At 35.8% G+C, this 24,546-nt stretch overlaps 1 protein-coding gene and 1 pseudogene across 5 annotated transcripts in view; one reads left to right on the top strand and one right to left on the bottom strand.

Moving 5' to 3' along the window:
• Window positions 1-24,546, bottom strand: part of TRAPPC8 (trafficking protein particle complex subunit 8) — a 91,071-nt gene that overhangs the window by 19,632 nt on the left and 46,893 nt on the right. For 4 of the 5 annotated variants that reach the window (XM_060120929.1, XM_060120930.1, XM_060120932.1 and 1 more), the window contains 8 exons: window positions 24,070-24,264; window positions 22,829-22,956; window positions 19,603-19,677; window positions 18,945-19,071; window positions 16,636-16,790; window positions 10,119-10,561; window positions 8,624-8,771; window positions 5,410-5,506 (listed from right to left, as the gene is read on the bottom strand). In XM_060120929.1, the coding sequence (XP_059976912.1) occupies window positions 5,410-5,506; window positions 8,624-8,771; window positions 10,119-10,561; window positions 16,636-16,790; window positions 18,945-19,071; window positions 19,603-19,677; window positions 22,829-22,956; window positions 24,070-24,264 (1,368 nt within the window). The remainder of the gene's footprint in view (window positions 1-5,409; window positions 5,507-8,623; window positions 8,772-10,118; window positions 10,562-16,635; window positions 16,791-18,944; window positions 19,072-19,602; window positions 19,678-22,828; window positions 22,957-24,069; window positions 24,265-24,546) is intronic. The other variant, XM_060120934.1, reaches the window with a different exon arrangement.
• On the top strand, window positions 6,604-7,524 carry LOC132504376 (homeobox protein NANOG-like; annotated as a pseudogene).

The following is a 24,546-nucleotide window of genomic DNA, read 5'->3' as shown; positions in this document are numbered from 1 at the left end:
ACCCCAAAACACACCACCAGACATGATCCTGCCCACCAGAAAGACAACATCCAGCCTCATCCACAAGAACATAGGTACCAGTCCCCTCCACCAGGAAGCCTACACAACCCACTGATAGAACCTTACCCACTGGGAGCAGACACCAAAAACAACAGGAACTACGAACCTGCAGCCTGCAAAACGTATACCCCAAACACAGTAAGTTAAGCAAAATGATAAGACAGAGAAATACACAGCAAATGCAGAAACAAGGTAACAACCCACAGACCAAACAAATGAAGAGGAAATAGGCAGTCTACCTGAAAAAGAATTTAGAGTAATGAGAGTAAAGATGATCCAAAATCTTGGAAATAGAATGGGGAAAACACAAGAAACGTTTAACAAGGACCTAGAAGAACTAAAGAGCAAACAAACCAGGATGAACAACACAATGAATGAAATTAAAAATTCTCTAGAAAGAATCAACAGCAGAATAACTTAGGCAGAAGAACAGATAAGTGACCTAGAAAATAAAATAGTGGCAATAACTACCACAGACCAGAATATACAAAAAAGAATGAAAAGAACTGAGGACAATCTCAGAGACCTCTGGGACAACATTAAATGCACCAACATTCAAATTATAGGGGTCCCAGAAGAAGAGAATAAAAAAGGGACTGAGAAAATATTTGATGAGATTACAGTTGAAAACTTCCCTAATATGGGGAAGAAAATAGTCAATCAAGTCCAGGAAGCACAGAGAGTCCCACACAGGATAAATCCAACGAGAAACATGCCAAGACACACATTAATCAAACTATCAAAAATTAAATACAAAGAAAAAATATTCAAAGCAGCAAGGGAAAAGCAACAATTAACATACAAGGGAATCCCCATAAGATTAACAGCTGATCTTCTAGCAGAAACTCTGCAAGCCAGAAAGGAGTAGCAGGACATATTTAAAGTGATGAAAGGGAAAAACTTACAACCAAGATTAATCTACCCAGCAAGGATCTCATTCAGATTCGATGGAGAAATTAAAACCTTTACAGATAAGTGAAAGCTAAGAGAATTCAGCATCACCAAACCAGCTCTACAACAAACGCTAAAGGAACTTCTCTAGGCAGGAAACAGAGAAGGAAAAGACAAACAAATGCAAAACATTAAGAAAATGGGAATAGGAACATACATATCGATAACTACCCTATATGTAAATGGATTAAATGCTCCAACCAAAAGACACAGACTGGCTGAATGGATAAAAAACAAAACCCATACATATAGTGTCTACAAGAGACCCACTACAGACCCAGTGACACATACAGACTCAAAGTGAGGGGATGGAAAAAGATGTTCCATGCAAATGGAAATCAAAAGAAAGCTGGAGTAGCAATTCTTGTATCAGACAAAATAGACTTTAAAATAAAGACTATTACAAGAGACAAAGAAGGACACTACATAATGATCAAGGGATCAATCCAAGAAGAAGATATAACAATTGTAAATATTTATGCACCCAATATAGGAGCACCTCAATACATAAGGCAAATGCTAACAGCCATAAAAGGGGAAATTGACAGTAAAAGAATCATAGTAGGGGACTTTAACACCCCACTTTCACCAATGGACAGATCATCCAAAATGAAAATAAATAAGGAGGCAGAAGCTTTAAATGATACATTAAACAAGATGGACTTAATTGACATTTATAGGACATTCCATCCAAAAACAGCAGATTACACATTCTTCTCAAGTGCTCATGGAACATTCTCCAGGATAGATTATATCTTGGGTCACAAATCAAGCCTTGGTAAATTTAAGAAAACTAAAATTGTATCGAGTATCTTTTCCAGCCACAACACTATGAGACCAGATATCAATTACAGGAAAAAAATCTGGAAAAAATACAAACACATAGAGGGTAAACAATACACTACTAAACAACCAAGAGAACACTGAAGAAATCAAAGAGGAAATCAGAAAATACCTAGAAACAAATGACAATGAAAACACGATGACCCAAAACCTATGGCATGCAGCAAAAGCAGTTCTAAGAGGAAAGTTTATAGCAATACAATCCTACCTCAAGAAACACCTCAAATAAATAACTTAACCTTATACCTAAAGCAATTACAGAAAGAAGAACAAAAAATAGCAAAGATCAATAAAACTAAAAGCTGGTTCTTTGAGAAGATAAACAAAATTGATAAACCACTAGCCAGACTCATCAAGAAAAACAGGAAGAATTAGAAATGAAAAAGGAGAAGTAACAACTGACACTGCAGAAATACAAAGGATAATGGGAGATTACTACAAGCAACTCTATGACAAAAATATGGACAACCTGGAAGAAATGGACAACTTCTTAGAAAAGCACAACCTTCCGAGACTGAACCAGGAAGAAATAAAAAATATAAAACAGGCCAATCACAAGCACTGAAATTGAAACTGTGATTAAAAATCTTCCAACAAACAAAAGCCCAGGACCAGATGGCTTCACAGGCAAATTCTATCAAACATTTAGAGAAGAGCTAAAACCTATCCTTCTCAAGCTCTTCCAACCTATAGCAGAGGTAGGAACACTCCCAAACTCATTCTACGAGTCCACCATCACTCTGATACCAAAAACAGGCAAAACTGTCACAAAAAAAGAATACTACAGGCCAATATCACTGATGAATACAGATGCAAAAATCCTCAAGAAAATACTAGCAAACAGAATCCAACAGCACATTTAAAACATCATATACCATGATCAAGTGGGGTTTATCCCAGGAATGCAAGGATTCTTCAATATACACAAATCAATCAATGTGATAAACCATATTAACAAACTGAAGGAAGGAAAACATATGATCATTTCAATAGATGCAGAAAAAGCTTCTGACAAAATTTAACATCCATTTATGATAAAAACCCTCCAGAAGTAGGCATAGAGGGAACTGACCTCAACATAATAAAGGCCATATATGACAAACTCACAGCCAACATTGTTCTCAATGGTGAAAAAGTGAAACCATTTCCACTAAGATCAGGAACAAGACAAGGTTGCCCACTCTCACCACTATTATTCAACATAGTTTTGGAAGTTTTAGCCATAGCAATCAGAGAAGAAAAAGAAATAAAAGGAATCTAAATTGGAAAAGAAGTAAAACTGTCACTGTTTGCAGATGACACGATACTATACATACAGGATCCCAAAGATACTACCAGAAAACTACTTGAGCTAATCAATGAATTTGGTAAAGTTGCAGGATACAAAATTAATGCACAGAAATCTCTTGCATTCCTATACACTAATGATGAAAAATCTGAAAGAGAAATTAGGAAACACTCCCATTTACCACTGCAACAAAAAGAATAAAATACCTTGGAATAAATCTACCTAAGGAGACAAAAGACCTGTATGCAGAAAACTGTAAGACACTGATGAAAGAAATTAAAGATGATACAAACAGATGGAGAGATATTCCATGTTTTTGGATTGGAAGAATCAACACTGTGAAAATGACTCTACTACCCAAAGCAATCTACAGATTCAATGCAATCCCTATCAAACTATCAATGGCATTTTAACAAAACTAGAACAAAAAATTTCACAATTTGTGTGGAAACACAAAAGACCCCCAATAGTCAAAGCAATCTTGAGAAAGAAAAAGGGAGCAGGAGCAATCAGGCTCCTGGACTTCAGACTATACTACAAAGCTACAGTAATCAAGACAGTATGGTACTGGCACAAAAACAGAAATATAGATCAATGGAACAGGATAGAAAGCCCAGAGATAAACCCAGGCACATATGGTCACGTTATCTTTGATAAAGGAGGCAAGAATATACAATGGAAAAAAGACAGCCTCTTCAATAAGTGGTGCTGGGAACACTGGACAGCTACATGTAAAAGAATGAAATTAGAACACTCCCTAACACCACACACAAAATAAACTCAAAATGGATTAAAGGCCTATATGTAAAGCCAGACACTATAAAAGTCTTAGAGGAAAACATAGGCAGAACACTCTATGACATAAATCACAGCAAGATCCTTTTTGTCCAACCTCGTAGAGAAATGGAAATAAAAACAAAAATAAACAAATGGAACCTAATGAAACTTCAAAGCTTTTGCCCAGCAAACAAAACCATAAACAAGACCAAAAGACAACCCTCAGAATGGGAGAAAATATTTGCAAATGAAGCCAACTGACAAAGGATTAATCTCCAAAATATACAAGTAGCTCATGCAGCTCAATATCAAAACAACAAACAACCCACCCAATCCAAAAATGGGCAGAAGACCTAAATAGACATTTCTCCAAAGAAGATATACAGATTGCCAACAAACACATGAAAGGATGCTCAACATCACTAATCATTAGAGAAATGCAAATCAAAACTACAACGAGGTATCACCTCACACCAGTCAGCATGGCCATCATAAAAATATCTACAAACAATAAATGCTGGAGAGGGCGTGGAGAAAAGGGAACACTCTTACACTGCTGGTGGGAATGTAAATTGATACAGCCACTGTGGAGAACAGTATGGAAGTTCCTTAAAAAACTAAAAATAGAACTACCATATGACCCAGCAATCCCACTACTGGGCATATACCCTGAGAAAACCATAAAAAGCCATGTACCACAATGTTCATTGCAGCTCTATTTACAATAGCCAGGACATGGAAGCAACCTAAGTGTCCATCGACAGATGAATGGATAAGGACGGTGTGGCAATATATACAATGGAATATTACTCAGCCATAAAAAGAAACGAAATTGAGTTATTTGTAGTGAGGTGGATGGACCTAGAGACTCTCATACAGAGTGAAGTAAATCAGAAAGAGAAAAACAAATAACATATGTTAATACATATATATGGAATCTTAAAAAAACCAAATAAATGGTTGTGAAGAACCTAGGGGCAGAACAGGATTAAAGATGCAGACATAGAGAATGGACTTGAGGACACGGGGATAGGGAAGGGTAAGCTGGGATGAAGTGAGAGAGTGGCATGGACATAGATACACTACCAAATGTAAAACAGATAGCTAGTGGGAAGCAGCCGCATAGCACAGGGAGATCAGCTCGGTGCTTTGTGACCACCTGGAGGGGTGGGATAAGGAGGGTGGGAGGGAGACGCAAGAGGGAGGAGATATGGCGATATATGTATACGTATAGCAGATTCACTTTGTTATACAGCAGAAACTAACACACCGTTGTAAAGCAATTATACTCCAATAAAGATGTTAAAAAAAGGACTTTGATATAATGTAATATATGATATAATTATAGCAAAGTATATACAGATATTTAAATGAGTTAAAAAAAAGAAAGGCACCAATAATCTTATGACATTCCGGTACTGTTCTGAAAAAAATAAAATCAACGAAGGAAGATATCAGAATTTATTATGAAGAGGGAAAAAGGCACAAACCTTTGTTTTCAGAGAGATTTACAGATTTCTGTAACTTCCAGTGTTTGCTACTACTTGATACTTGTACTATATGGAATTCCTTAACACCTGCTTCACTCTATCAAAAGGAAATAAAAGAGTCATTCAAGATTTAGGAGCACTAACGTAGAATACTCTAATGAGAATGACACTGCTACCAAAGTCAGTATCAATTAACATAAGATGAAATTTTTATTTTGAAATAAATTAACAATACATTTCAGAAATGTAAATTATTTAAATCCCTCTATAAACATTCTTAAAACACGTAAGTCATCATCTTATTCACAAAATAGATTTAATTATAATATACTCCCAGTGGCAAAGTTTTAAATATTGAAAGGCATTCAGTTATTAGAATCTATTATAATGAGTTATTTAATATATCAAAAATTATTTGCTGCCAATTTTTAATCAAAACCATAGCACTTTTATTTCTTCTGATCTTTCTCTCACATTCCTGTTAAGGCAAAAAGCAATGAAGAACAGAATACCAATATACAGTCAATGTACATAAAATTATTTAAATTGCATATATTTTTTATTCTCCTGAATAGGAGCTAATTTGAAATTATTCAAATGTTCTTACTCTTACAAATATTGGTTTTTTGGGAAGATCACCGAAGTATCAGCACATTGACCTTAAATGTCCTAAAATGAAATGACCATACAAATTTATGAAGCTAAAAGACATGACAGAATTAATAAGTAACATTTCAAACAGGTATCTAAACTGAATCAATATGAAGCTAAGATTCTACTTTAATAAGATCACAGTTCCTTCTTGAAGAATATTCATTTTGATATTTAGAGTACATAAACAGGAAAGATAAAATGTTTAAAATGCTTTATATAAAGGAAATGGTACTGCTGGAAATGTATAAGTAAGGGGTTATCAAGTTAATACTGAATGTGAAATCCTAACAGAACTTTGTAAATTTAAGCACATCAAAACACATCCTCGTCATTTTCCTCACATCCTTGTCATTTTCCTACATTGGGCTGGTAGGCTTCCGTTATCATACAGGTGACTTCCCTTCATCCCATGTTTTTAATACTTTTACACCTGGAGATCTTCACCTTTCTCTAAGCTCTTCTACCTAGATTCTGAAGCCTGGACTTTTCCTACCATCTATCTAGCTCTTTGGTTTTCTCCCTCTCCTTCAATTCAACAACATGAGTGTGGACCCAGCTTGTCCCCAAAGCCTGCGTGGCCCCAAAGCATCCAATTCTAGGGAATCTTCACCAATGCCTGAGATTTACGGGCCTGAAGAAAATTATGTCCTTGCAAATGTCATCTGCTGAGACCCAAGACATGGAGACTGTCTCTCCTCTTCCTTCCTTCTCCATGGATCTGCTTATTCAGGACAGTCCTGATTCTCCCACAAGCCCCAGAGTAAAACTAATAGCCACGGCTGCAGACAAGAGCACAGAGAAGAAGGAAGAGAAGGTCCTGGTCAAGAAGCAGAAGACCAGAACCGTGTTCTCTCAGTCGCAGCTGTGTGTGCTCAATGACAGATTTCAGAGGCAGAAATACCTCAGCCTCCAGCAAATGCAAGAACTTTCCAACATCCTGAACCTTAGCTACAAACAGGTTAAGACCTGGTTCCAGAACCAGAGAATGAAATGTAAGAGGTGGCAGAAAACAACTGGCTGAGGAATAGCAACATTGTGACTCAGGGCCCAGCAACTACAGAATACCCAGGCTTCTATTCCTACCACCAAGGATGCCTGGTGAACTCTTCCAGAAACCTGCCCACGTGGGGTAACCAGACCTGGGATAACCCAACTTGGAGCAACCAGAGCTGGAATAGTCAGTCCTGGAGCAACCAGAGCTGGAACAGTCAGACCTGGTGCCCCCAAGCTTGGAATAACCAGACTTGGAACAATCAATTCAACAACTATGTTGAGGAATTCCTGCAGCCCCAGATCCAGTTCTAGCAAAATTCTCCTGTCAGTGATTTGGAGGCCACCTTGGAAACTGCCGGGGAAAGCTAGAACATAATACAGCAAACTGCTAAGTATTTCAATTCCCAACAGCAAATCATGGATTTATTCCCAAATTACTCCCTGAACACACAGCCTGAAGATTTCTAACGATGGCTGTATTACTCAATCTTAATTTGAGCTATGACTGTTATTACTTCCCTAGAATTTTTCTTTTAGAATTACGTATCTCTCTGCCTTGACAAGCTGCTTTTCATTGTACCTTTTGTGTCAATTTGGGGGTGTATGATTGGTGTCTACTCAAAGAGGTTTCACAAGCATTGGCTTCTACGGACATCATGATAAAAGATGACAGGCGGCTATAGATAACTAGGTTATAATACTATTTTTTGGATATCTTTAGGATCTAGAACCTAACCTCAAAAATAGGGAGCAAAAGTACAAAGATGTGTAATGAAGGATTATTCATATTTTCTGGGATGGGGAGGCTTTACTTGTTAAGAACCTCAGTTGTTAAGGTGAAGGGTTAAGCTACAATGTGCTTCACTGATTTCCTCTACCCATTTTTGCTACTTTACTACAACCCCTAATTTTTTCCACCAGTCTAGTATTTGTAGAAAGATGTTTTAATTTGTCCACATCATAATACTACCAGTTGGCTGGTTCGTTTATGAGTACCAATAAACAAAAAAATTACCCATTTAAAAAAAAAAACACATCCTCAATGGTGAGACTAGAAAGCACTTTATGAGATCTTTTTTGGGTTGAATTACTGGTATATGGCCATATACCATATGATTATGTATCATATTAATACCACTAGATCCTTTTTTTTTTTTTTTTTTTTTTTGCGTTATGTGGGCCTCTCACTGTTGTGGCCTCTCCCGTTGCGGAGCACAGGCTCTGGACGCGCAGGCTCAGCGGCCATGGCTCACGGGCCCAGCCGCTCCGCGGCATGTGGGATCCTCCCGGACCGGGGCACGAACCCATGTCCCCTGCATCGGCAGGGGGACTCTCAACCACAGCGCCACCAGGGAAGCCCAATACCACTAGATCCTTTTATTTGAAGTACTGAGGGATAAAATTACGAAGCAAATTGAGAATTAACATGTTTTTACATTCCATTCTATATGAACATCCCTAAATTCCTAGCTTATGCTGTCTTGTGAAGGAAAAAAAATCATTACGAAAAACAAAGGATACACTTAAAATATAATTAAAGACAAAATTTAGTTTTAAACCAGCTTACGGTATTGGTATTTTCCACATCCACAAAGACTAGCATATTGCCTCCTCTGCCCTCCTCATCTTCAAGAGAATTACTTCTGCAGACAGTGGCTCGCACATTCAAAGATCGACTGGTACAAATGACTGCCGTGTGTCTTAATATTCTGTGACTAAAGAAGTAAAAATCACAAATTTAATCTAAGACTCTCTCCCAATGTTATGATTCTCTAATTCCAAATGAAGCTTTTTAAAACCTATTCACCCTCAGGACAATTTATACTCTAAAAAAACCAAGACAGATACAATAAGGTAAAATTATCTAGTTAGCCTAACATTAGTTCAATTCTTTATTCTCAGTTTGGAAGAAAACTATTAGTCTCCTTTTTTCCCTGCTCATCAAACTCAGCCACAGTATAGCACATGAAAATAATCATCATATAGTCATGTCTTGATTATACCTCTTCTGATAGTAGTTCCAAAGTTAATGACTGAATGCCTACCAAGTAAATGCCGAACTTTCACCTGGCATTTAAGGCTCTCCACAATAGAGCTTTACAATTCCACCTTTATTCCCCCTTTATACATTTTATACTGTAGCCAAACTAACTATATGCAGTTCATATTTCCCAAGTTGGAAATTTTCATTCATATATACAGTTACTTCCGGGAATACCCACTACTCTCTTGCCTATCCCCTTTGATCCAAATTCTGAAATCTTTACTTTCTTTGGAAGCTCATTTTACCACTACTACATTCTACAAAGTCTTAATGGATTGCTTTGGCCAGAGAACTCTCTATCATCTTCTTAAGGGGAATTAACATTTACCGAGGACCTAAAATGTACCTGTCCTTACAAATATTATATCTTTTGGTTCTCATAGTAAGCCTTACAAGATATTTTATTAAATTTTAAAATGTAGCACAATTATTCCCGGTTAATTTTGTAAAAATGACAATGGCATTATCATAAAATACTCTATTGCGCTACAGGCTACAGATCCTTGTATAAGCCAGCTAGGTTTGATTTCTTCAGTGATGCCCATAACACCACCTAAATCATGTGCTCTGCAAATACATACATTTTGGGAGGTAGGGGAGGGCACTAGGGAAAAGGAAAAGGAAAACAGAGTAATTTTCTTTAAAAAGGATGACTGTAGGCAAGTTGTCTTCATATACAAATGACACCCTGTTTTAATACATGATACCTGTGAATTTCATTATTATGTGATAACGTTGGCCATAGTACTTAGTTGTATCGAAGAATCATGAAGTTTATAGAAAGAAGCATGAAAAAGATTAATGTAGCTTAATTTTTTCCACTTTTGGCTGCTTAGAACTTACAATTAGATTAGGGACAACCTCAGATACAAACTTCATGCATAATTTGGAAGGGAGTAATTTCTTAGTAAACTATGACATATGTTAACAAATATCAAAATGTTTATTTGAATGGGTGTATATATATCTATATATATTAGACGCAGAGGTTAAACCTAAAAAGTTTTATAATACTCACCGTATTTTAGGCTGCTTTTTAACACTTTCATAGTAAAACAAAAAGTTAATTTCATGGACACCTTCTTCATCTGGCCCACGTAACCACATTGGTAGCTGAACTGAAGCTCCAGGTAGAAGAACAGTGTCAGGAAGGGGAACAGGAATCACCTCTGGCTGACTTCCTATGCCAATGCCAAAGTCTACAGAAGAAGCTGATGATATGAGTGCTGTACACACAGAGGTAGAATCTGTCACAACAGTCTTGTAAGCACTACAGTTCTCAGAAGCTGAGGGACTTAGTGGTGTTAGAACAGCTGTGTTACCACCAAAAGTAAAGAACTCTGGACGTTTAGAAACAACCTTCAATCCAGTAAGAGGACATTTGCTGACATTGACAAATTCTACATATGCTTTTCGGATTTCTCCACAGAGAAGCCCTGTAGGAAAATGTATAAAGAACACCTGCATTGGAGGGAAAAAATATTATTATATTGTCTGTTAAAAATTCTGAACCTCTAATTAATAACACTTTAAGATGCTGTATTTCTTTACTACAGGTTTACAAGTATTTTATTAATTCTCTTTGATATCTCCCTGGGTATGTGGTATTAAGAACTCCATTTTAAAAAAGAGGATGAGACAGAGACCAGTGTTACTCAGTAGCAGATTTCAGAGTTATGAATTAAAGGTACAGTGTCAATAACTACAGGGCCACCGGCAAAACTTTCACAATTGTGTAGATTATGGACAAGAGAAGCTATAAGTAATTTAGCATGGTCACATGAACAATTATCAGCTGAAAAACCCTTAACATTGTCAACTTAAAAAGTAGCTCAACTATCTATTTATACATCATTAAAATGAAAAGAGGCACAATAAGTCTTAAAAGGGAAAAGCATATAGATGCGTGATTCCATATGTATAATTTAAAAAGCCGGTATCTTCGAATATCCTCAGGCTTTCAGTAAGCTGTGTGGAAGCAAAACCTGATCCGACAAATGGAGGTTCTTTATAGCCTTTTCCATTTAGTGTGATATTCATGTGGTTCACTCAAGCCACATTAATGTGCTTGATTACCAGGTGCTGCCACAAACCCAACAGGGGTCACATAACGCTTTAGATAAAAACACACATGTATATGCACAATTTCTAAAAATTAAAAAAAAAAAAAATTGACTTCCAACACATGCCTGGCCTCAGGATTTCAGATAAGAGATGGAAATACGGGCTAACAAAATCATCCAGTAAGTCATCTGCATTTAAAAGATCCAGAAGAATAAATGTCAGAAGTACTCTGACAGCATCTAAGAAAGGAAGAATATAAAGGTAACAGTATGAGGATTAAAGTTACAGCTGGCTGTCCCAAAGGAGTTATGAAAGTCCGGTGGAGGCTTCCCTGGTGGTGCAGTGGTTGAGAGTCCGCCTGCTGATGTAGGGGACACGGGTTCGTGCCCCGGTCCGGGAAGATCCCACATGCCGCGGAGCAGCTAGGCCCGTGAGCCATGGCTGCTGAGCCTGCGCGTCCGGAGCCTGTGCTCCGCAACGGGAGAGGCCACATCAGTGAGAGGCCCGTGTACCGCAAACAAACAAACAAACAAACAAAAAACAAAGTCCAGTGGAAGTATCTGTCTTTTAATCTTAGTTTGAATAGGACTTCATTATGGCCATATTCTTAAGGAATCAGATAAAATTTGGGGAAATCAGAAGCTTTAAAAATGGACATGAGAAAATAAGGGATTAAGGCAGAAATCCAAAACACAGATTAAGAAGATGGGAAAAAATAAACCAAGTATAGCATTATACTGAAGACACTGATGATGTACTAATTAGCTAGTATCAAATAAGCTTAGTCAAATAAGCTAAAATTTGTGAGGGAATATCAATTTTGAGTTGTTATATCAAAAACAACTGCATGAGTAACAAGTGAAACAGAGTACTGTAAAGACACACTAAAACACACACCGATACCCAGATACCATCAATAAGGCTACAGCACTGGTAGAATGGGAAGGGTGATGGAATAAGACCAGTGATACACCACTTGTAGGATACTGTGTAATATACCTTCAGAATAAAGGTTTTACTAAATACACTATGTTGACTCTAAGGAGAACCAGTGTATCTAGCCTTTACTTCAAATGCACTGTTGCTGAAAGTCCTTTATTTTATTTATTTTTTGGGCGGGGGCAGCTAGATTGGGTCTTAATTGTGGCACGCAGGATCTTTTCATTGCAGCATGTGGACTCTTGGCTGCGGCGCACAGGCTCAGTAGTTGGGGTGTGCGGGTTTAGCTGCCCCATGGCATGTGGGAATCTTAGTTCCCCAACCAGGGATTGAACCCACGTCCCCTACACTGCAAGGCAGATTCTTAACCACTGGACCACCAGGGAAGTCCCTAAAAGTCCTTTTAAACAGGTGGTGTTTTGGACAGCTTCAAATTTTAATGGAAAATAAGACCAAGAACCAGGAGTGTGACTTCTACTAATTTATCCTAAAGATATATGTGTGATATGCATATACATAATGTATAAAACTGATATGCATAAGGTTATTTATTGTGGTTTTATCTGTAACAGCAAGTGATTGGACACAAGTGACAGACAAGTCTGGTTGAATAAACTACATGTACACAACTTACTGCCTATGCAGTGAGAACCTGAAGGGGCCTGCTCTTCTTTCTGCTATTCTATGTTAAAAGTTATCCTAACAAAATGTTAAAAATTAGTAAGTGAAGAAAAAGTTTTGGAATGATACCATTTTTTCTCCAACAGAACTTAAATACAAAATATTTCTAAGTAGATACAGCTCATAGTTCACTGTTTGCTTTCAGTATGCTATACACATTAGAGTTAACACATGACACTTTAACTATATTTTCTCAATGAGTTTCTCTAATTTTCATCCTCAATCTTGTTTTGATAAATATATACTGTTAGAGACTATTTCATCAGATGCTGTAGATTGATTACTTCTTTCACTACTCCCTTAAACACTTCAAACTCTACAAAATATTTCTGACATAAGATATTAGGAATGGGAATATTCTATGATTTTTACTAATATTAATGTATACTACTGTTCATCCAAGTATAATATAAGGTCTCTTAACTGACTTCCATCATACCATGTCTGTTGGATTAACCAAATTCTCTAGTATTTCAATAGAAAATACTAAGTGATGTTTATGGAACTGAACATTAGTAGCTTTTGGTTTTCTACTAAACCCACCCTCTTTTATACCTTAAAGTACAACTTTTATCTGCAGATAAAATCTAGACATATACTGTACTTAGATTACTTGACAATTTCCTTTAGCTTCTCACTCTAAAGAAACCAAAACTGGACACTTAAAATGTCAACTTATGGATGTGGAAGAATGCATGAAAGATGAAATGAAACTCATATTAGGAAACCCATACCAACACAAAGAACTCATAGAAAAGGTCTCTAACCTAAACACACACCCCCAAAATAGTAAATAAATGGATATTCGTATGTTTTCAATTAAGGTAAAATGTTTAGGGTATGGATTTATTATGGTTTTTTTGGTTATTCACTTTACAAGCTTTTTTGTTTAATCAACCAAACACCAGTTGCTGTATTATGTAGAACAAGAGGTCCTCTGCTCTAAAACACCCTCTTCAGGGAGAACTGCATCTATAACAATAAAATTTTAAAAACAAAACAAAAACACTATGGTATGCAAGAGGCAAAGTTAAGGACAGAACCAGCAATATCGAAAACAAGATGAATGTAAATTTAAAGACTGTTGAGTTAAACAGAACTTAAAGTCAAACATCAACTGGTTCAACTTCCCTCATTTTATAAGTGAAGAAACTTTCCAAGATCATATAATTAGAGATGGGCTTAGACAGAAGCTGAAAAGCTAAGCTCTATCCTTAACAATGTGTGCCTGAGAAGCACTGCACTTAAAAACCATTGGCACATTTAACAGTCTTAATAATTGAAGAACATTTAACTAATGTGGTATAATAAAAACCATAAGCTAGGAGAATCTATAAAAACTGAGTATTTTGGTATTCTCTACTGATTTATCTCAAAACTTAAACCAGAGAGGTCAGAATCTCCCCTTTTGCAAGTAAGCTCTAGCAAATTCTTACATATACAATCCTAAGCAAAATGTTTATTAGTTAGTAACTTCTAAACTACAATGGTATTGAATAGCCCTAAAATAACATTTGGATCCCAACTCATTTCATCTTCAGTCTCAAAACTCCTAGCTATAGCAATGCAATTGTAATAAAAATGCCAATTTTCATTATTGTATTATTGTGGGAACTTGACAAACTTGGACAAAAGTGGCACAAGTGTAAGAAAAAAATTATTATGAGCAGGCCTCGGCTTGCCAAATTAAAAAAAGATGATAAAGCAAGAGTATGGAAATGACACAAAAACAGAAGAAGAAATGTCAAGGAGAATAGGTATCATCTGCATAACATACTTTCAGGATATTAGTATATTAGGAAGATGCCATAATAAGTTGCCAATATTCAATTAATGGTAATTGGGACTAGAAACAAAGTTTGATCCCTACCCCCTGACATTCAGAGAGTATATTCCCTTGGATTTCAAAGCAAAGACACTAAACAATAAAACTATAAAAGTTTTGACTAGGGAAGTCTCTGTAAGTAAATATAAAACTTAGAAGCAACCAAGTAAAGGACTGTCAGTTAAGAATGATTTAATAGAAGTTAAAAATCTTTAAGTGATGAAAGACACCAAATCAAAGTTAAAGTATGTGCAAATATTTATCAACCAGAAACTGGCACTGCCATCAGTCTTTAATGAGTCTTTTATTTGCCCTACACAACTCTTTAAATGCAACATAATTAAGCAAGTGTAAAATCTGGGCAGAATACATGCAGCTCAACAATACCTTTCCCTTAACACACACACATCACCGTTTCCATGAGCATGTTACCTACCCCACCACTACAGGATTAGTACCCATAAAATCATCCAATGAGAAAAAGGAAGTAACCCAATTAAAGGGTATCATATGGACTTACAGAAGAAACAAATCATACAGACCAAAAAAATGAAGATTGACTAACCTATCAGTTATCAAAGAAATGCCATTTTGATTTGCAGAAGTTAAAAAAAAAAAAAAACCTGATAGTATCCATTATGGCACAGACATGAAGCAACAGGCACTCTCATTCTGAAGGAAAAGTGTCAATTCCTACAGCCTTGCTGAAGGTAATTTTATAGTATATTGCATGATTGACCCAACAATTCCATTTCTAAAAGCCTAGTCTAATCTAGAACATGAACAAAATATGTATATAATAATAATGTTTACTGCAGAACTGTCAGTAATGATGAAAAACTAGAACCACACCCATCAATACATAAATGATTAAAGTACATTATAATGCATCTGAATAAAGGACACCTTATCTAGCTGTTAAAAAAGAATTTTACTGATTGTGAACAAAGACCAAGTTTTGTTGTTAAAGACAAAAAGCAAGTCACAGGATAAAATGTGCAGTATGATTATTAAAAATATATATAAGTGTAAAACGAAAGGTCTGAAAAGAGAAACATCTGTTTGGAATCACTGGCGCTTTCTGAAGGTGAATGACTAAGCTTCTAACTCCCCTACTAGGGAAACATGAGGATGCAGGAGGAAGGCCCTCTTTCCAGTGTTCACACTTATACTTCATGGCTGTGCCACTGGCCTGCCTTTCAGGTAAACACCTGATTCAAGGTGGGCCATAGTTCTTTCCTAGATTTGTAATGAAGTGGCACAAAGACCAGAAGTTGTAAGACTGAAGTCATATCAAAAGTAATGCTTTCTAAAGGCTTTACGAATTCCCTGGAGCTGCTGAGTCCTTATTCTTCCTTGAGACCTACTGTTCTGTGATACTTTAGTTTCCATGAGATATTCCAAAATCCTTCAAACTAAATAATATTGGTGGGGGGAGGCGGGTTATGCTACCCAGCATCAGTTTCTACCTTTTGCAACTAAAAGATGGCATGAAAGTATGACAGGGTGGGATACAAAGAAAGTGAAGGGAATATTGGTTTTATTCATATAAAAATTATCTATATTGCTTAAATTTTTTACAAGAATTAACTCCTGTTATTTTTATATCCTACCCAGAAAGAGCCATTGATTTAAATAACAACCAAAGTGTTCTTTCAGAAGGTTTTTCTCAACTTCCATTAGTATTTTGAGGATTGTATCTTACAACCTGGCTGTGACTTAATGCTAATTTGCATGATTATCTTATCTTTGTAAATTACATCTGTTCAGCATCAGCTTTTTTTTGGCTGCACCACACAGCACACGGGATCCCAGCTCCCAGACCAGGGACCAAACCCACACCCCCCACAACCCCACAGTGGAAGCGCAGAGTCTCAACCACTGGACCGCCAGGGAAGTCTCCAAGAATTTAAAAGTGCATTTCAATCTATCAATAATACCAAAGTCTAAAATTAACCTACCCAAAATATCATCGTCACCTTACAGATAAATTATTAAGTGTATGCAATTTTAAAAAGTGAAATACCTCCAACAGTGGCATTTCCTCAGTGATTATGGGATCTAGACGTCGATCAGGACCATATTTAATAGATGTTTTCTCTTCTTTTGTGTTGTTAAGTCGAGGACCTTGAATTTCTAAATCCTGTCTCCCTCGGACTGACATACTCAAGGAATGCTTTCCTGAAATAAAAAACAATCAATGCCCTAAAATAATTTGGTATGTTAACTAACATCAATTTAGCTTGAATATATGAATACTGTATGTTTCAGATTATTTCTAGAAAAATTCTAGACAATTACTAATTATCATGGTTAATCAAAGAATTAAGCACATTTTATTTCCATGCTTAACAACACCTATTGTATGCTGCTTAATTTCTCATTTTATTAGGATTTACTTACTTTACAGAAGGACTACTAAATAGGAAGTTTTTGAAACCTACATTTAACCATAATGGCTATTAACCAAAAAGATCTATCTGACAGAACAGCTACTCATATTCAGTATATATATACTAATTTGAATTATTTCTGGATTATAAATAACTACATCTTCTTAATAGAATGCACAAAGAAAATTAAAGATAGTATAGGTAGCTTTCTCAAAATTAAACTCACTTAATAATCATGTGAGATTTTCCTCAAAAGCTTCCACACATTGCATGTAGGTGTGAAAAAAGCCAGGGTGTACAACTTTATTTCCTGCAGGAATACTTAGAGTCTTTAATGTGCTGAAGATCAATGTGATACTCCCAGACCAGACACACAATGTAGCATTTCCCATACCTCATCTGACCCAGATCCCTATTAGCATTTTACATAGTAAATAGAACTACACTTAAACTTCATAAAAATTCTGCTATAAGATGCAATTTAATAGTTAATTCAGGTTCTCCTCCCACTGTCATAAAATATTTATTAATGCATATATTCGGTACCTTAAATGAAGCAATTAGCTATAATTTATTGACAACCGTAACTTTGTGGTACTCGATTAAAATCCTAGGTAGGTACAGTGGGAAAGGAAAGAAGCTTCAAAAAGTTTTTAACACTCAGTTTACTTACTTAAAATATTCAAAAATTAGCAAGATTATTTATAAAAGAATCTTGTCTGGTGCTTTTCAACCAAGAATTACACATATAGTACTAAAATGCATAAACGCCATACTCAACTTTAGTGTCAATTACACAAATAGTACTAAAATGCATAAACACCATACTCAACTTTAGTATCAATTTTTTCCTTATAATTTTTGAATTCTTACGGATTCATTCCACTTCTGTATACTTTTTAAAAAAATGTTTTATTGAATTATCCTAGATATGCAGGCAAGTAGAAATATCCAACTGAAGGTTAAAAGCACCAACAAATTTTCCAAGTGTTCCCAAAGGATTTCCCAATATAATCAGCTTTTGTAAATGCTAAATTCAAGTCTGCCAATGACCATAATTTGTTTAAAAAAATAATAAGGGGCTTCCCTGGTGGCGCGGTGGTTGGGAGTCCGCCTGCCGATGCGGGGGACGCGGGTTCGTGCCCTGGTCCGGGAGGATCTCACGTGCCACGGAGCGGCTGGGCCCGTGGGCCATGGCCGCTGGGCCTGTGCGTCCGGAGCCTGTGCTCCGCAGCGGGAGAGGCCACAGCAGTGAGAGGCCCGCGTACCGCAAAAAAAAAAAAAAGACTTAGCTACTAAAATTAAGAGATAGAAGTGATAGATTTTATAGTAAACTCTCTCTCTAGCATCTTGTCAACTTAAACTCAAATAACAATTACAAGGTAATATAAGAAGGGTTCCCTGAAAATTAAAGGGCAAAAAAAAGGCAAACCATGTTAAACATATATATCTAGTAGTTTTACTCTTCAAAACTTTGTAAAACTTATCATCTGGGACACCAAGAATATCAGCTTAACTCTAAATCCTACTCTTTTTACAAAACAGATGACAGAATTTAAGGTGTTTCACATCCAATGATATGAAAACACTGGTCTTTAGTTTTCATATTCAAAAAATAGAATATATTAAGACAATGTTTTTTTGTACTGGCAGCAGATATCTCAACCAATGGTTAGAATATATTTAGTTAGAATTTACTAAATTTGGATCAATAACAAAAAAGAAAAATACATAGGGTAGAACCAAAGGATTATCAAAAATACGTCAGAAGGGAATAAAGTTGTTTTATTTTTGAAGCAATGGCAGAGTTAAAAATAATCCAAATTATCCATTCTTTCATTTGATTAAATGCCTTATTAAATGTACATTAAACTTATTTTTAAAATACCTCATTTTTCATTTTATTCTATGGAGATTTAATTATTAGTTTCTATAGCTTTACCTGTGTGACATCCAGGAAGAGCACCAATTCCATCTACTGTCATGGAGCCCTGAATAGTGCCAAGATTATAAACAACTCCCAGAATATGCAGCTCCCCTATGTGATGGGGAAAGAGCTTTAGCCTTGCCTGTGGAGATATTTAAGTCACTCTTATTATCTTTTTTCATAGTCTCTTAAATAGTGCAATACCTAAATTCTGTAATGTTGCAGAATTTATATTTAATATCAATATAATATCAATAATTTAATATCAATATAAACTCATGACCTAAACTTAACTATCAATTGATTTCTCTTACTAGAACGCATTTTCTTCAAAAGAAATTTTCTAAGTTCAAAAGTTATAGGCCTGGATCCTCATCAATACTTTTAATAAAAGCCAAAATATTCTGGTCAACCAAATATCATATGAAATTACAATACTCATCCCAAAAAGAAAGCAAAAACTTTTTTCACCAGGCTTCTTAGGAAATTAACAAACTAAAGACCACTGCAAACCTACTTTCCCAATCTCCCCCCGTGCAATTCCACTTTCCTAATATTCCAAATTTTAGTTTTTAAGAAAACTGGAATATAAAACAAACTGAATAAATGGAGTTTTAAAATTTGTTTTCATCTTACTTTTAAAGACTTGACAGAAAAATAATGAAACAATTACCACTTTAGATTCTTCACTATTAATTAAGAATTCTGAAACAACTTCAGTTCCAATCATTTCAGGTTCACCTTTTACCTGAAAAGTAAATTATGTAAAATATACATTCTAAGGAATAAAGTAGCAGATTATTAACATTTCTATGTATCAATATTTAAGAACAATAACAATAGTTATAGTTAGCATTTATTAGCTTTTCACCATGTGCTAAGCAATATGCAAAGTCCTTTGATTTCACACCGGCAGTAAAGTCATGCAGTAGTAGGCACTTGATTTATTTTATTTTCATTTCATTCAGTCCAATTCAACTGCAGAAGATAAGTGATCTACTCAAAGTCACAGCCACCAAGAAGATAAAACCTCAAGAGATACAAGTTCAGTTGCTCATCGTAAAAAAAATGGCCAAAATGGCCATTTAATTTAATCTTGCAATAAGAGCAGATTTTTTCTTCTTTTACTCCAACCAGCCTCTTTTTCCAAATTGGCCAATTACACATGGAAAAAGTAATAACAGCTTAAGTAGGATACATAAGATTCGTGGACAATAAGGGCAGTGCGGAAGAGCAAAAAAGTCCTGTCTCTTCCAAAAGCAGGGCTAAAGTTGGCTCACACTGGGGTAAACTTAATCCTCATAAACCCTGTTTAACTTTTACCATGAAATTAGTTAATTGACACAAGAAATAAAAATTTCATTTCCCTAAATTCCAGTTCAGCATCTTAGTCCATCACCAGTAGCAGCTCATGAAGAAACCCAAAGAGTTTGAAATTTACAGAAAAAAGTGCAACTTCATTATACACAATGACAATTTTCACTTAACTTTAATAAACCTCCTTTAAAACCTAACATCTTGAATGGACTAACATACATCAAAAACTAATAGATCTTTTAAAAAAACTTTTCCAAGAGTGAACAATTTATACTCTTCTAATTTGTATTCCAGGCATCCAAAAAACATTAGAAAAATTACTGAGGTTGCTAAAATTCAAGTCAGAATAGAGCCCGGGAAACCTCAATCTTTCAAAACTATTCACAATAAGTGTAAATAATCACAAAATGTCTTCAATGAATTTAAGCAGCAAGACTTAAGACTGAATAAAGCAATCTTTAAAAAAATGAAAACACTTCAAGAGAAATAGTTTAAAGTTAGTATAACAGACATCTTCTTTTAAGTTCTCCCTTCATAAATCAGCACCAAAATATTGGGATATTTCTCAATTTAAAAATAATTTTTACCACATTATTAAAGCATATAGCAAGGTAGTATAAAGAAGTATAAGTAACATAATAGATATTGGTGAATAAACAAATAAATAACTAAGTAAAAAAATGTACTTGCCCAAGTTATTTCTGTTACAATCAGCTGGGTAACAAAATTTCCTGCCTCAAAAATAACTATCTTAAATATATAAAGAAATTATACAGACATACATAAGAAAAAAGATAAATGTAAATGAAAGTTATGACAATTCACAAGAGAAGAAATACAAAAACAAGAACTTCAACTTCACTAGAAATCAATGAAATGGAAAATAAAATAGTAAGACAGCATTTTTCTTAACCTATAAAATCGAGATTTTTTTAAATAAATAAGAATACTTAATCTTGCAAAGATGAGATACCCAACCCCATATACTGCTGGTGCAAAGCTTGTTGGTATGACCTTTTGGGAAACCAAGAGTATTAAAATATTTATTCCCTAAAATATTCTAACTTCATGCCTAGGAATTTTTCCTACAGAAGTAATCAGGATAAGAAACTATGTACTCAAATTTTCACCAATGAATTATTATAATAGTAAACAAATGAAAACTTCCAAAACTACTACCAATGGAGAGAGTAGAATAGCTTACAGACCATTCGTGTTATGGAATATGATACAAAAATGAAATATTAATATATTTAATACCAAAATATGCATATAAATACAGAATTAAAAAAGCAACATACATAATGAGAATCCCACATATGAGGAAAAAACATACAAATGCAAATGATTAGAAAGGCATACAAAAGTGTTAAAGTAGTTATTTCTAAATACTGATAAGACAATGATATCTAAGAAGCAAAACAAATGAACAAACATAACAAAACAAAAAGTCATAGATACAGAGAACAAACTGGTAATTGCCAGGGGGTGGGGTGGGAGGAAATAGGTGAGGGAGATTAAGAGGTACAAACTTCCAGTTGCAAAGTAAATGAGTCACAAGAAATGTACAATGTGGGGAATACAGTCAATAACTCTGTAACATCTTTGTATGGTGACAGATGACAACTAGACTTATTATGGTGATCATTTTAAAATGTACAGAAATAGCAAATCATTATGTTGTGTATCAGGAACTAACATAGCATTGTAGGTCAATTACACCTCAAAAACAAAAAAACAAATGAACAAACTCATAGAAAAAGAGATCTGATTTGTGGTTATCAGAGGCAGGGAGTGGGGAGAGGGGGAACTGGATGAAAGAAGTCAAAAGATACAAAATTCCAGTTGTAAGATAAGATACTAGAAACGTAATGTACAGCATAATAAATATAACTAACACTGTTGTACGTTATATAAGAAAGTTAAGAGAAAATCCTAAGCATTCTCATCACAAGGAAAAATATTTTTTTCTATTTCTTTAATTTTGTATCTGTATAAGATGATGGATGCTAGTAAACTTACTATGATAACCATTTCTTGAGGTATGTTAAGTCAAATCATTATGCTGTACACCTTAAACTTACACAATGCTGTATGTCAGTTATATCTCAATAAAACTGGAAGAAATAAATGCTGAGAAGACAAAACAGTTTTACTTCTATCCTTATCTTCTTCTGTACCCTCAATTTTCAATAAGCATATCTCATACTTTTTGTAACTAGAGAAAATAAGCATAAAAGAAGAGTAACTTCAGGGCTTCCCTGGTGGCGCAGTGGTTGAGAGTCCGCCTGCCGATGCAGGGGACACAGGTTCGTGCCCCGGTCTGGGAAGATCCCACATGCCGCGGAGCGGCTAGACCCATGAGCCATGGCCGCTGAGCCTGCGCGTCCGGAGCCTGTGCTCCGCAACAGGAGAGGCCGCAACAGTGAGAGGCCCGCGTACCGCAAAAACAAAAAACAAAACAAACAAACAAAAAAGAGTAAACTTCAGCTCACTGAACAGAAGAAGTTGAAATGCTATTACAGCATCTGTTAAGACTGTTACTGAAACATGCTTATTACAAATACCTTTTAACAACTTACTAGTTCTTTAACTTCATTTTCCTTTCCACTGACATCGTTAGGTTGAAACTTCCAGAGCAATGACAAATCAGTCAACAAAAGTGGAACTTTCAAAGGGTTTCTAAAAGCCACTTCCACTGTTATTGGCTCTATAAAAGAAAGGCCTAAATTAATAACTTGAATAAACCCCATACATCACCCTATGCTTCAATTCTCTGAACACACCTTGCTTTCACAGCTCTGCATTTCTGCCTATCACCTTGTAAATGTCCATTTATTCAGGATTCAGTTTAAATTACCTTCTCAAGAAGATTTCCCCAATTTCTCTGTACCAAAGAATGTCATTCTGTCTTCTATATTCCAAAAGCACATTGCATATTCCTGTATTAAAGCCCCCACTGCATGGTTTTATAAATGCAGCTCACTACATTATGAGTACTCAATTTACTTTTGCATCCCCAACTTCTAGTCATATTTGGCATGCAGAACATTATCTTGAGGGCTTCCCTGGTGGTGCAGTGGTTAAGAATCCACCTGCCAATGCAGGTGACACAGGTTCGAGCCCTGGTCCGGGAAGATCCTACACGCCACGGAGCAACTAAGCCCGTGCGCCACAACTACTAAGCCTGTGCTCTAGAGCCTGCGACCCACAACTACTGAGCCCACGTACCACAGCTACTGAAGCCCGTGTGCCTAGAGCCCGTGCTCCGCAACAAGAGAAGCCACCGCAATGAGAAGCTCACGCACGGCAATGAAGAGTAGCTCCTGCTCGCCACAATTAGAGAAAGCCCACGCGTGGCAACAAAGACCCGACACAGCCCAAATAAATAAATTAATTAAATTAAAAGAAAAAAACCAAAAAAACCCACATTATCCTGAATACACTGTAAACAAAATAAAAGCTGATTCACGTTGTTGTACAGCAGAAACTAACACAACATTGTAAAGCATTTATACTCCAATAAAGATGTCAGGGGGAAAAAAAAACATGAATAGAAATTCAAGGGACTTCCCTGGTTGTCCAGTGCGTAAGACTCCACGCTCCCAATGCAGGGGGTCCAGGTTGGATCCCTGGTTGGGGAACTAGATCCCGCATGCATGCCACAACTAAGAAGTCCGCATGCTACAACTAAGAAGATCCCGCATGCTGCAACTAAAGATCCTGTGTGCCACAACTAAGACCCAGCACAGCCAAAATAAATAAATAAAAATAAATAATTAAATAAATAAATATTTTTTAAAAAGAAATTCAAGTATATCACCTTCTACAACTGTGAGCGGAAATTTTGAGTTATCTGAGTAACTGTTCAAACAGTACTCTGTGGGGTGGAAGTTGGATGGAAGTACTCCTCTGTTGACCACAGCCACAACGTGTTCCTCAAGTTCTCGCCACTGCTGAGAGGATTCAGAGTCATATTCTTGATCAAGACTTACATGAGTAGCGGCTTGCTTTTCACCTTAAAAAAAAAGAAAAGTGTCACTATTAAATACGCATATTTATTAACACCTGCCCTCAAATGAAATATATTTAAAATAAAGGTCTAAAGTATCCAAATGAACACATATACCATTCTTGCCTATTTCCAATTATCTGAGAGAAAAATAACCTCTTACTAATTCTAGCCTGACTGGAACTTAACTTATAATATTGATGCTTTTTTCCTTCTGACTCTGAAAGAATACATCTTCCTAGTTGTCTACAATTTTATATGAAATATTTCAAACATACGAACAAAGCA

The sequence above is a fragment of the Lagenorhynchus albirostris genome, chromosome 14, assembly GCF_949774975.1.
Source record: "Lagenorhynchus albirostris chromosome 14, mLagAlb1.1, whole genome shotgun sequence".
In the NCBI taxonomy this organism is placed as follows: Eukaryota; Metazoa; Chordata; class Mammalia; order Artiodactyla; family Delphinidae; genus Lagenorhynchus; species Lagenorhynchus albirostris.
This window is presented reverse-complemented; position numbering and strand designations above follow the sequence as displayed.